This window comes from Bos mutus, chromosome 19 (genome assembly GCF_027580195.1).
Source record: "Bos mutus isolate GX-2022 chromosome 19, NWIPB_WYAK_1.1, whole genome shotgun sequence".
NCBI classification, from domain to species: domain Eukaryota; kingdom Metazoa; phylum Chordata; class Mammalia; order Artiodactyla; family Bovidae; genus Bos; species Bos mutus.
Genome location: NC_091635.1, coordinates 44,970,273 through 44,984,063, shown reverse-complemented (window position 1 = coordinate 44,984,063; position 13,791 = coordinate 44,970,273). Strand labels below are relative to the sequence as shown.

The following is a 13,791-nucleotide window of genomic DNA, read 5'->3' as shown; positions in this document are numbered from 1 at the left end:
TCTAGTCAAGGCTATGGTTTTTCCAGTGGTCATGTATGGATGTGAGAGTTGGACTGTGAAGAAAGCTGAGCACTGAAGAATTAATGCTTTTGAACTGTGGTGTTGGAAAAGACTCTTGAGAGTCCCTTGGACTGCAAGGAGATCCAACCAGTCCATTCTAAAGGAGATCAGCCCTGGGTGTTCTTTGGAAGGAATGATGCTAAAGCTGAAATTCCAGTACTTTGGCCACCTCATTGGAAAAGACTCTGATGCTGGGAGGGATTGGGGACAGGAGGAAAAGGGGATGACAGAGGATGAGATGGCTGGATGGCATCACTGACTCGATGGATGTGAGTTTGAGTGAACTCCGGGAGTTGGTGATGGACAGGGAGGCTTGGCATGCTGCGATTCATGGGGTCGCAAAGAGTTGGACACGACTGAGCGACTGAACTGAACTGAACTGAAGGGCTTCCCTGATGGTCATATGGTGACAAATCTGCCTGCAATGCTGAAGACCCAGGTTCAATCCCTGGGTCGAGAAGATCCCCTGGAGAAGGGAATGGCAACCCACTCCAGTATTCTTCCCTGGAGAATTCCGTGGACAGAGGAGCCTGATGGGTCCATGGGGTTGCAGAGAGTCTGACACTCCTGGACAGTTAACACTTTGGGTTCCCTGTTGGCTCAGATGGTAAAGAATCCACCTGTAATGTAGGAGACCTGGGTTTTGTTTCTGGATCAGAAAGATATGTTACAGTATTATCAATCATAGTCACCATGTTTTACATAAAATCTTCTGACCTTAGACATCTTATAACTGAAAGTTTGTACATTTGTACACCTTTACTACCTTCTCCATTCCACCCACCCCCAGCCCTTGGCAACCACTTTTCCGCTCTTTCTATAACTTTGATCTTTTTTTTTTTTTTTTGCTATTTCTGCCATAGGTACAAGCCAAACAAAACAAAAAGAAAAAAAATTAGGAAAAACAAAATAGTTTCACAAGGAAGAGATCAAAAATGTTATATACTCTAAGGCTGGGGTGTGGGTAATATTTGCATAGTCATAATTAAGTGAAAGCTGGATACTGACGTCTAGGTGAAAGGCAAGGGAGTATGCAGGATATTTCATATAAGGAGCTTACAGCTTCAGCTCCCATGGTGGAAATTCAGTAGATAATACTTAAAAGTTATAAAAATCAAGAAATAACTGTCAAGCAGTTGATGTCCATGAAACTATGAAAGTCAGTTCTGGGAGAAACAGCTCCAACTCTTGAGAGTAATTGCCTCTGAGGAGTGTGTCTCAGGGGATGGGGAGAGGTGGAGCAGGAAAATACTGTTTTTCATTAAAAGCCTTGAGGTACCATTTGGCTCTTAAAATTATGTACATGTATTGCTTTGATCAAAATTAAAATTAAATTAAAAAATAATCATAAATTTTCCATATAGCTGGAGGGCCTGAGCAACTCTCAGAGGTAGTATGGTTCCCAGCCCCCATCACAAATGGGACAGAGCAAGAGTGGAGGGAGATGGTTGCTATGGTTTCCCTAACATCTCTGCCTCCGGGAGAGACTTTTGTGCTAGTGCCTGGTACCAAGGACCTCTCCACAAGGAGAGGTGTGGGCTCTGGCTGAGTTCTGAGAGTCTAGAGCACCCGACTATGCTGCATGCAGCCAGCTGTGATTCTGAGCTTGCTCTCAAGAGTGGACCTTTGTCCTGGAGAGGTGGTCTCCACAGGTGCCAAAGAATCTGGAGAAATGCTGCCATGAGTCAGAAGCACTCCTGAAGGCAGGCATCAAGTAAGCAGATCAATCTGTGAAGACCTGCTTCATGCAGATGCCAAGTGCTATGCAGGTGCTCTAGTTAAATCTCCCAGGCAGCCAGGCAATGGTCGGAGGGGACCATCTAGGAGGTGGATGAAACAGCCCCAGTTCAGAGCTCACATCTCACAGAGCCTACTGTGTGCCCGACACTCAGGGATACAGATGTAAGGCCCAGTCCAGGTTTTCAAAGCATTCACGGTCTAGGGCTATCCCAAGGGCTCCTTTTATGTAGGACATGGAAACTCATTGATCCAAGGGTTCTCACGTTAAATGCCTCAAGGAATAGCAGGCAATTGCACTCTGCTTGGGACACATGTAAGCAATTAAATGCCTCGAAGTGTTAAGACAGATAGAGGAAAGCTGGGGTACAAAGGAGGAGATAAATTGTTCTGGAAGAGAAGAAAAGTGTTTCTCAAGGAGGCTTCAGAAAGGAGATGACCTCTGGTCCCATGCTCAGGCCTGTTTGCCAGGTGGCTGGGCAGTATGTGAGGGTCAGAGGAGGGGATAAGTCATAGGGAGGGGAAATGCCATGCAGAGGGAGGGGAATTGAGTGCAAAGGCCAGGCCCAGCCCCTGGTGTCCCGAGGTGGCTGGGTCCAGGGGTGAGGTCTGGGGCTGGAGAGGTAGGCAGAGACCAGCCCTCCACAGGCCTGGTGTGCTCTGCTGCAGCCTAGATCTTCTCCTGCGGGTCCTGCTACCCACAGTGTGGTCCTCCAGCCAACAGCACTGGCATCCCTAGAGAGCTCCCTAGTAATGCAGAGCTCAGACCCCATCCCAAGTCTGCCTGGTAACAGGATCCCCGATGACTCACATTCAAGTAGGAGAAGCTCTGATCTAGACCACTGTTCCCATCCTTTGGAAATATGAGGATGCCTTTTTAACACCCTGGATATTTCTCAGACATCACCCACACGTGAATGCTATCGTGTTTTTAACATTCATTTATTGAAAAAAATTCAATAACAAAAAGTTGCTATGAATTTGATAATGCTTTGAACAAGATTTGCAATCTATATACAGGATCTGTTCAGCAATCTGGTGGGACCTAACTTCTGCTGGCGGGGTGCGTCAACAGAATCTTTATCAACAGAATCCTAATCATTCACCAACTTCCCCTATAGTTGCAGAGACTTGGCACTTTCTCCTACCCGCTGGTTACCCTCCCAGACTTATCAGCCCTCTCAGTCACTTATAATCTCTGAGCCTGAATGAACTAGGGAAACTCATTATTTAAATAATCCTTGAAATAAATCTTTTTGTAATGAGCCTAGACCCAACTCCACATTCGGTGCCTTCTCTAATGTATGTTTGGTAACCGTTCTGTTTAATAGAATTGCACTTCTCTGTTGCATAACCAAGACCTAACATTAACCCTCACCCTGCCTGACCCTCAAGCCGCAAGCATCTAACCAACTGTCCTGGGTGTTCTCAGGTTTTGACCCTCCAAATACCAGAAGCTTGCATGTCCATTGGCTCAGAAAGCCCGGTTTACTTCTTTGAGAAAGGGATGCTCTGTCTCTGGGCACAAGCTGTGCCCACGCTAACCCTACCCAGTGTAAGAAATGGGACCTCCGGAACTCCACAAGCCATGCAGGACAGGTGGTTCTCCTGGGGGGTTGGAGAGAGGGTCCGAGGACCCTCCCCACAAATGCCTGGCCAAGCCAAGCACATCCCTAAGCGCACCTCAGCTAGTGAGCACTTCAGATACAAAGATTCACTGCGGTCAGCTCTGTTGGGGTCAGCATGAAAACAAGAGTGCTCCGTGGGACTTCCCTGGCGGTCCAGTGGTTAAGACTCCATGTTTCCAATGCCAGGGGCATGTGTTTGATCCCCGGTCGGGGGTCTAAGAACCCATATGCCAAATAAATAAATAAATTGATTAAATAAATTCTCCTAGAAAATAAGTTAAAAATACTTTTAAAAAAGTGCTTCAGTGGTTATATCTTCAGATCCTGGAAGAAGGGGTGGAGCTAGAAAAAGGGGATAAAATCTATAAGCAGGCAATTTTCAACTCAGTGCAAAGATACACTTTGGAAACCAAAGACTACCCCTGCAGGTAGTGAGGTTTTCATTCCCAACTGCGCTCCAACCAACAGCTGCCCTTCAGTGGACACTGGGGCAGAGGGGCCTCCTGCTGCCTCTCAGAGGTGAGGTGGTAGATACCCTCTGGGGATGCTCCCCGTCAGTATCCAACCAGGAAACCAGCAGCACCCACAGACCGGGTAATACAAGGAACGATTAGTGAAGGGCTAGTCCACAAAGGTGCAGGCAAGGCTTGAAGAAGGCAGTACCACTGGGGCTTCCAGGCAGCGCTAGTGGTACCTGCCTGCCAATGCAGGAGGCGCAAGAGACACAGGTTTGATCCCTGGGTCGGGAAGATCCCCTGGAGGAGGGCATGGCAACCCACTCCAGTATTCTTGCCTGGAGAATCCCATGGACAGAGGAGCCTGGCAGGCTACAGTCCATAGGGTCAGAAAGAACTGGACACGACTGGAGTGACTTAGCATGCATGCACACGCCAATGGGGCTGTGTGCTGAGCCTGGTAGCAGAGAGAGCCATTTCCAAGCCTGGGAAACAAGGAAAGAGCCAATATCAGAATGGAGAGCTAGTCCCCCAGCCCGGGGCTGTGCCCTTCAAGGTGGCATGCAGCTGACCCACAGGGACCAGAGGACAGAGTGGAGAGACTAAATAACCCAGCCTGACTCTCCTGTCTCCCCTTGTTTATCACCTGGGCCCACCACTCGCTAAAGCCAACCAGAAGCTAGAAGGCAAGGGAGGCCAGCAGTACACTCTACCCAAGGGCAGCTCCCGGAGCAGAGAGCAGAGTGGAGAGGATGGTGAGGGGACACGCAGAGCCATCCTGCGCTGAGATGCATCTCACCGTATGGCTGACCTCCCTCCCACCCTTCACTCCCAAGCTAGCCATCCTAGCCACTGTTACAGTTTCCTCCAACCCAAGATTGCTTTATGCCAGTACATCCTTGCCTTAGCCTAGAAAATTCCTCCAGATTTTCAGACGCTTCTTTGCCTCCCTCTCTCCAGTGTTTATTGCCTCGGTTCGCTTCCTGTAATTCGCAAAGATTAAAGATATAAGCTGCTTTCCTTGCGATGTGCTTTCTCTGCTCCATTATGCACTCTGCCCCTCGCTCCCCATCTCTTCCCGCAGAGCTTCCCAGCCCTTTCTGCAGGCACAGGAAATGCTCGCCTTTGCCTGCTGCCAACCATGACCCGGCTGCTAAAAAAAATGCTGGGAGACTCTGGTTTCTGCAGGTTGAAGCCTCTTTACTACCTTCCTCCTGATTCAACATCACCTTTCATGTTAGGCCATCAGGATCTCAGCTTGGTCCCAATTAGCAAGGGCTTCTGACGCTGTGTGCGTGTAGTAACTTCCCGTTCTCTGCTCTCTGTCTCTCTCTGGGGCTTTGAATCCTGGTGTTCGTGATGTGTAAACAAATCCTCCACTGCACCGGGAGCCTGCCCTCTTTGAAGCCACTCAGTGTTGAATCATTTGGTGGCAAAAGGAATAGGAAGATGTGAACATTTCTGTCCAGCACCAAGCAGGGTTATCATCAGGGTTGGCTTCGTGGGTGTGTGAGCACTGCAGTCACACAGGCTCAGGAGGGTCACACTCTTGAGCTTTTTGTGTTTTGGCTGCTCTGCGCGGCATATAGGATCTTAGTTCCCTAAGCAGGGATCAAACCCATGCCTCCTGCATTGGAAGCACAGGGTCTTAACCATCAGATCACCAGGGAAATCCCAGACTCTTGGTTTGGTGCTTTGCTATGGCAGCTCAGTGGTAAAGAATCCACCTGCTGATGCAGGAAATACGGTTTCGATCCCTGGGTCAGAAAGTTCCCCTGGAGAAGAAAATGGCAACCCACTCCAGTATTCTTGCCCGGGAAATCCCAGGGACAGGGGAGCCTGAAGGGCTGCAGTCCATGGGGTCGCAAAAGAGTCGGACATGACTTAGTGACTAAAGAACAACAACTGCTATCTTGAGTTTCTCAGTAAGTTTTTGACAGTGGGCCCCACATTCTCTTTTGGTTCCCAGAATTGTGCAGATGGTCCCAGTTATGGCTACTGTTATTATCACTGCTGTTGCTGTTGTTTTGTGTGCAGCCCAGCGGCATCTCAGCAGATGAGGCCTTCTGCCTCCTGCAACACGGGAGGGATCCTATCTCTGGGCGGTAGGTGGTGCTGGTGTTTCCCAGGGTCCACGTAAACCCTGGGCAGACTCCCAGCAGGTCCAAGGGCAGGAACAGTCAACGTAGCAGAGGACACTCCCTCACTAATTCACTTCATTCCACAAACAATTACTGAGCTCTGCTCTGTTCCAGGCACTTTCAGGGATATGACAATGAAAAGGATATTATCTTTCTCCAGCCCCCAGAGCTATGAACCAGGTCATCCGCTCACACGAAATAAACCATACTCCTAGTTGGGGGAAGGGAGAGTGCCAAATTGGGAGTCAAGATGCCTGGGTGTTGACCCCTGCTCTGTTCTTAACTTGCTGTGTGACCTTGGCCAAATCACTTCCCTTCTCTGCACTAGATCACTGCTTGCCCACATGTGTTTGGCCGCATATAATTTGTATCAGAATCCCTGGACATGCAGATTCCCGAGCTTCACCCCAGAGACATAGTACCAGAATTTCTAGGGATGAAACTTCTGGTGGTCCAGTGGTTAAGAACCCGCCTGCCAATGCAGGGGACAAGGGTTCAATCCCTGGTCCAGGACGATGCCACGTGTGTGGAGCAACTAAGCCCGTGTGCCACAATTACTGAAGCCCATGCACCCAGAGTCCATGCTCCGCAACAAGAGAAGCCACTGCAATGAGAAGCCCGTGCCCTGCAATGAAGAGCAGCCCCCGCTGGCCGCAACTGAAGAAAACCTCCCCACCACAATGAAGATCCAGTGCAACCAAAAATAAAGAAATATTTTTTAAAAGGAAAGGTTTTCTAATTAATTTTTTTATAAAAGGAAAAGTCCCAGGAGTGGTCACCCAGAGCACTGCACATGATTGCAACTTGCCTTCTATTCTGGTATCCTTTGGAGGTAACATGGGCTGAGCCTTTGGTTCTAACAATCTGGGCTTCATGGCATCATTTCTTAAAGTGGGTCTTTGTATTTGCACTGAGAGTGAGCCTTGTCCAGAAGAGGCAAGAGCCGAGGGGATGAGTGCCGGGCAGGCACTGGAGGGGACTGTTGTGCCTTATCAAACTGAAGAATTGCTCCATAGAGGGGAGCTGAGGGCAGTTCTGTGAAGGAAGAGTAAGTCTTATCTGGAGATGTGAGAGTGAGTGGTGCTCTGGGAGGACAGGGTCAGGGAGCCTCTGGGACTGGGCGTGGGCTGACCACAGACATGCGCAGCTCTGCTGCTCAGCACCCCGCCCAAATCTCCTGCTTCTGGACAAGAGACACAGCAGGGTACCTGCATGGGGAAGCAGGCTGCTCAAGCCCTTTTCACCCCCACTGCTCTGAGATGCCTCGGGTCTGCTCACAGCTGACAGTCTACAACTACACTGGCCAGTAAGGTGGTCAGCAGTCACATGTGGCTACTTAATTTTAATTAATTAAAATTCAGTTGGATAAAATAATGAACAGATAAATAAAGCAGGCCAGATAAAGGTAAATATGTGAAATGATGTATATGTTAATAAGAGGTGGAACCCTTTAAATTTTAATTAATTAAAATTCAATTGGCTAAAAAGTAAATAGATGAATAAAGCAGGCCAGGAAAAGGTACACATGTGCCGTGACTGTTGTTCAGTCGCTCTGTCGTGTCCAACTCTTTGCAACCCCATGGACTGCAGCACACCAGGCTTCTCTGTCCTTCACCATCCCTGGGAGTTTGCTTGAACTCATGTCCATTGAGTCAGTGATGCCATCCAACCATCTCATCCTCTGTCACCCCCTTCTCCTCCTGCCTTCAATCTTTCACAGCATCAGGGTCTTTTCCAATGAGTTGGCTCTTTGCATCAGGTGGCCAAAGTATTGGAGCTTCAGCTTCAGCATCATTCCTTCCAATGGATATATTAATTAACCCGTTGAGGGGGGAAGGATCCTTTCACAATGTATACATATATCAAATTATCCCACTGTGCCCTTTAAATACCATATGATTTTGTCAACTATGCTTCAAAAAAGTTGGGGGGGTTATTTATTTTTTTATCTATTCATTTATCAATTCAGTTCCTCAGTTGCACTAGTCACGTTTCCTGTAGCTAACAGTACCAAGTAGGATCACACAGATTATAAAACATTCTGTCTTCGCAGAAGGTTCCTCTAGACAGCACTGTCCTGAAGGAGGCAGAAACCTGATTCATCGTTTTCTGCTCATCCGGTGGCTGCATGTTTGTAACGATACGAGAATACTTTGGAATTTACTCTGCCCAGCCCCAGCTGCTTTCTGGAATAAACGCCCCATCCAAACCCTAACTCAGTCTGAGAAGCCTTGGGCGGCTCTCGCTAACACAGGCATGCCTGGCTGTCTGCCTTGCCCATTACTCACAGCCCTTCTGACACCAAGTCCTCATTCCTCATTTCTCCCTGTAACCACCGGCTCCTCCTCCGAGCCTGTCTGACAGGCTCGAAGGTTTCCGAAGCTCGCTTTTATATCGCAGGCACACAGCTTCACTAGCTCTGGAAAATGCGTTTTGGCATCTCGCCTGTCCCACCCCCCTGCAGCTCACTGAATGTGCTTTTTGTTCATCCAGGCACGGGCATTCCTGTCCCCCAGCATCACCGGTGTTCACTCTCCTCCCCCATCACAGCCTGTTCTTTAGGCTCGTTGGGCGGGCCTTAGAAAACACAGCCCCTGACAGCTGGCCGCTCAGCCCTCCTCTCCCCACCCCGTCCGCCTTCTCTGGCATTCCCCTTTCCTGATGGAGCTGTGGGCTAAGCCCTGGGCTGGACTGTGGGTACCAGACAGAGCAAGAAGCCCTCTCTTCTCTTGAGGCATCCACCATCCACCGGACAGCTCGACACAAGCACGGAGGGACATGGGCGGGAGTTTGGATGGAGCGATCTGGGTAAAGAGACGGCGGAAGAGTTGACCCGGCTGCAGGAAAAGTGGAGATGTCCCTGGGACTCTCTCCTGCTCCAGGAGGACGCATATGAAAGGATTCCCAGCCGAGGCCCTCTTTTGTCTAAACTCCGTATCAGCTGCTGTCCTCCTCATCTAGGTCGTGAGAGCCCTGCCCATCCTTCCTCCCATTCCACCTGCCCTGTGCCCCTGACCTTGGAATTCTCACCAGCTCCAGGCCTCTCCCCTGCCTTGGTCACCAGCCCCCAGAGTTTCCCAAGCCCTGATCAGTCACACGCCTGGCTCCAGCCCTTCCGTCCTCCTCACCTTTCTCCTCTGTGCCAGCTTTAGAGCATGTCCCCAGACTGTCCCCATGCTATGGCCCTGGTGTTGACAATCCCCCTTCCTTGACCTCTGACCTCCACCACTACCGCCCCTCATCTTAACTGATTTCTGCATTTACCCATCCTCTCCCCATTCTCTGCTTTTGGAACACTCCTTGATGCGGACTCTAGATTGGCCTTGCCCTTTAATGCGTGAGTGAGGTTGGAATCACAGATGTCTCCCTCATCCATTCAACAATCATTCCCTGGATGCCTGTAAGATGCCCTAGTGGAAAAGACAGTGAGATAAAGGATGATGATATGGTGTGGCAGAGGCTTTGCTAAGTGTATGTGAAGAATACAAGCAAGCAGAAGGAGTTGCTCTGGTGGGGCTGAGGGTTGAACCTTCATTGATGAGGAGGGCAATGTTCAGTCAGGTGGACCAAGTAGCTCTCTAGGCTCCTCTGTCCATGGAATTCTCCAGGCAAGAATATTGGAGTGGGTAGCCATTCCCTTCTCGAGGGGATCTTCCTGACCCAGGGATCGAATCCAGTTCTCCCACATTGTAGGTAGATTCTTTACTATCTGAGCCACCAGGGAAGCCCGAGTAGAAAGATATTCCAGGACAAATGAGATGCGTGTGCACCCCTGCCGAGCAGAGATCAGTAACAACCAATCCGATTGTTGATCAGGGATCGGTAACAGCCAATCCGGTGGCCCTGATGGGTTGAACCACGTGATGCCATGAAGCAGAGGGCTGCCCAGAAGGAGGCTGGCATGGAGGCGGGTGAAGGCAATTGGGCTCCTTATAAGTGACTCAGGTTTGCAGTTTGGAAAGTTCGTTCTTCAGGCTGTTTGCAAAGAATACGACAGAGAAGGAGGCCCAGGAAAGGGTGAAGGATCCCATAGGTGCATTCCCCACCAATTAATTTTGAGCACCAACACATAGGATGAGCCAGGCCCTGCTGCCCCATCCCTTCCTGCCGTGCCTTCCATCACTGCCAGAAAGAGAAAAAAGGGGAGGAGCTTTTCTTCTAGTTGCCCATTTCCTGCAGCTCCAAGGGGCTTGCAAACAAGCCCCATATCTTTATTCTGACTGCAGCAACATTGTGTTTTCATTCTCCTGATCCCCTCACCTCGACTCAGCTCATGGCCCAGTACAGAAGTTAGTAAATAAAAAGCATAGGTGCAGCCAACACAACATTGTAAAGCAATTATCCTCCAATCCAAAAAAAAAAAATGTTAAGAAAAAGAAAAAGCATATGTGCTTGACTCACTTTGTAATCCCATTCTGTAGTTTTGGAGACTGAAGCAAGGAGCTGTTGGCCTAAATGACCTGAATTCTTTCCTTATGAGTACTGTAACAGACTGCCACAAAATTAGTGGCATCAAACAACCCAGATTTATTATCTTACAGTTCTGGAAGCCAGAAGTCAAAAGTGCATTTCAAGGTATCTGCAGGGCTGCATTCCCACTAGAGGCTCGAGGAGAAAATTCCATTCCCTTGCCTTTTCCAGCTTCTTGAAACTGCCTACATCCCTCAACCTATGGCTCCCTCCTCCATCCTGAAAGCCAGAAGCAGAGCATTTTTCTCTGACTCTGATCCTCCTGCCTCCCTCTTCTAAAGACCCTTGTGATCCTGTTGGGCCATCTGGATCTCCAAGGACAATTTCCCCATCTCCAAATCTTTGGTTACATCTGTAGCGTCCTTTTTCCAATGTAGGGTAACATAGCTGCTGTTGCCAGGGATGCAGATGTATACATCTCTGGGGGCTGTGGTTCTGCTGTGGAGCCTTCCCAGCATCCCTTTGAGTCCTTCAGCCCCAGGAATCCCCAAACCTCCGTTGTCACTGACCCATGGCTCTGTCCATCTTTGTTCTTTCAGAGGAAACGACATTTGAAGCAGGCGTGAAGGTACAGATCCACAGTCAGTCTGAGCCACCTTTCATCCAAGAGCTGGGCTTTGGTGTGGCACCAGGGTTCCAGACTTTCGTGGCCACACAGGAGCAGAGGGTAAGTCCCCTGGGGTCTCTGGGATCAGGGGTCCTTGGCCTCTCTAAGCCACCAGCCACGTGAGGTGGAGAAATAGGATTCTTACTTCTGGAAGGCTCAGAATCCACCCAGGAGGCTGGAAGGAGTAGGGTTGGGTTCAGTTAAAACCCTCACTCTGAAATTGAAGAAAGGTATCCGTTGACCTCTGTATGTGGATTTTGCTGGACTGCCTGTCAATTCTGAAATTGGGCGTGAGGGAAAACCAGCTTGTTTTCTTTTTAAGTGAACTGGTTGGGTTTTTTTTTCCCTAAAAGATTCTGGGGAAAAATCTTTGTGATGGTGAGGTGGGAGGCCAGTGGATGCTAGGGTTTGGTGTGTTTCATCACTCTGTTAATACAATGCCAGGTGGCCTGCAAGAAGGAACAGAGGCAGGCATCAGTCTCCGTTTCAGAGTTTGATCGGAGGGAAGCCTCTTCATGGGTCAATGTCTGCTCTCTGATTCAGCACCAGGGGAGGGACCCTCCCAGCCAGCCAGCCAGCCAGGATGGCTTCGTCAATTCAGCACGTCCATGGAATATGGACTCGTATAGATGTGACATGTGCTACATGTCTCAGAAGGGAGACCTTCATAGATTCTCAGTGGGGAGGAGGTCTCAAAGCAGGACTGCAGAGAGACATTGGGATGGATGCTTTTTTTTCTCTTCATTTCCTGGTTTGCTTAGAATAAAAGCTGGAGAGCCTAGGACACTGAGGGAATCCTAAACCAGGTCACCCAAGACAATTTGCCCTGGGAGGCCTGGAGTGAAGAGTGAGGTGAATGAGCAACAGGGAGCCCAGCTCTAAAGCATGAGGAAGGCAGAGCCTAGAGAACAGGGAGGAGCAAAGAGATCCACACATAACTTAAGAGCTCAGCTTGTTTTTAATATATGTTTCAAATCATTTTTCATCCAGTACTTAGCCACTTTATAGAGCAATTTTCTGTACTGGAAACTGGTTTTAGGGACTTCTGTGGTGGGCTAGTGGCTCAAACCCCACACTTACAATGCAGGGGACCCAGGACCAATTTCATGGTCAGGAAACTAGATCCCACATGCCTGCAACTAAGATCTTACATGCCAAAACTAAAGATCCACATCTTTAAAATCCACATCTAAAGACCTAGTTGGAGAAGGCGATGGCACCCCACTCCAGTACTCTTACCTGGAAAATCCCATGGACGGAGGAGCCTCGTAGGCTGCAGTCCATGGGGTCGAGAAGAGTCGGGCACGACTGAGCGACTTCACTTTCACTTTTCACTTTCACACATTGGAGAAGGAAATGGCAACCCACTCCAGTGTTATGCCTGGAGAATCCCAGGGACAGGGGAGCCTGGTGGGCTGCCGTCTATGGGGTCGCACAGAGTCAGACACGACTGAAGCGACTTAGCAGCAGCAGCAGCAGCAAAGACCTGGTCCAGCAAATAAATAAATACAGTAAATAAATAATTTTTAAGTGAAAAAAAAAAGAGAAAAAAACTGTTTTTAAATCTCTAAGTGAAGAAAGTGTTAGTTGCTCAGTCGTGTCTGACTCTTTGAAACCCCATGGACTGTAGCCCCCCAGGCTCCTCTCTCCATGGGATTTCCCAGGCAAAAATACTGGAGTGGGTCGCCATGCCCTCCTCCAGGGGATCCTCCTGACCCAGGGATCAAACCCCGGTCTCCCCCATTGCAAGCAGATTCTTCACATCTGAGCCAAATCTCTAAGAGAGCTGTATTTTTGAATCTCTGGGAGAGCATTGATGGCACAGGCCTCATGAACTTACTGTACTTAACACCCGGGCAGTTGCTAAAGGTCATGATCAACCTCCATGGCAGAACGTAGCAGGTGGGATGGCAGCTCCCAGGCAGGGGTAGAGAAGGCTTGGAAGTTGGTCCAGCATCTACAGGCCCCAGAGATGGAGGCAGACGGCGTGGGCAGAAGTGGAGTGTTCAAGAGTGTGCAAGGTGGGAGCCAAGTGGAACAACCAGAAAACATCATCCTAGAGGACATGAAGCTGACAGCAGGGAGCCAAGTTCAGGGCTGAGATTTGAGTCAGGAAGAGTGAGAACACAGACTCAGAGGTCAAGGTATGCAGAGAGCCCGGAGCCCAAGCTATGAGCCTGGGTGTACTGTCAGAGATCAACAAAGTCAGATACTGGTTAAAGCGGCGAGGACAGATTTAATGAGTAATATACCATTGCAGTAGGGAAGAAGGTTCATCATGAACTGAACTCGACTTCAATCTGTGCAGAAGGCACTTGGCGTTTTAAAGGGGAAATGAGGGGGAAGGGTGGGACACAGAAGGCACTTGAGCAGAGTCAGGGAATTGAAAATTACAAAAAAAGGGGAAAGTTGGAGGGGGTGGTCATTGCATGTGAAACCCATCCGAGTTTGCTAATAAAACCCCATCATAGTTAGGCTTCTCCCCTCCTGCAGAGGCAGGAAGACAGGGGTCCTGCCTTCCCATGCTGGCACAAAAAAACAAACAGTAAGCTCTTGAGTTTACTTGGCAGCCTTGAGTCTTCAGGCAGGTACTTTAAGGGAGCTGGGTCATCCCAGGGACTTGGGTTGAACCGTGAGAAACCACGTTAGTGTAGAAACATGTTGAAGAGACGGTCGTTTTTGTAAAGAGCTCG

The 13,791-nt window shown here is 49.3% G+C and overlaps 1 protein-coding gene across 2 annotated transcripts in view; it reads left to right on the top strand.

Annotated features, from left to right (window-relative positions):
* Positions 1-13,791, top strand: part of ASIC2 (acid sensing ion channel subunit 2) — a 1,207,926-nt gene that overhangs the window by 1,118,678 nt on the left and 75,457 nt on the right. For both annotated transcript variants that reach the window (XM_070390448.1, XM_070390447.1), the window contains exon 3: positions 11,031-11,158. In XM_070390448.1, coding sequence (XP_070246549.1) covers positions 11,031-11,158 — 128 coding nt within the window. The remainder of the gene's footprint in view (positions 1-11,030; positions 11,159-13,791) is intronic.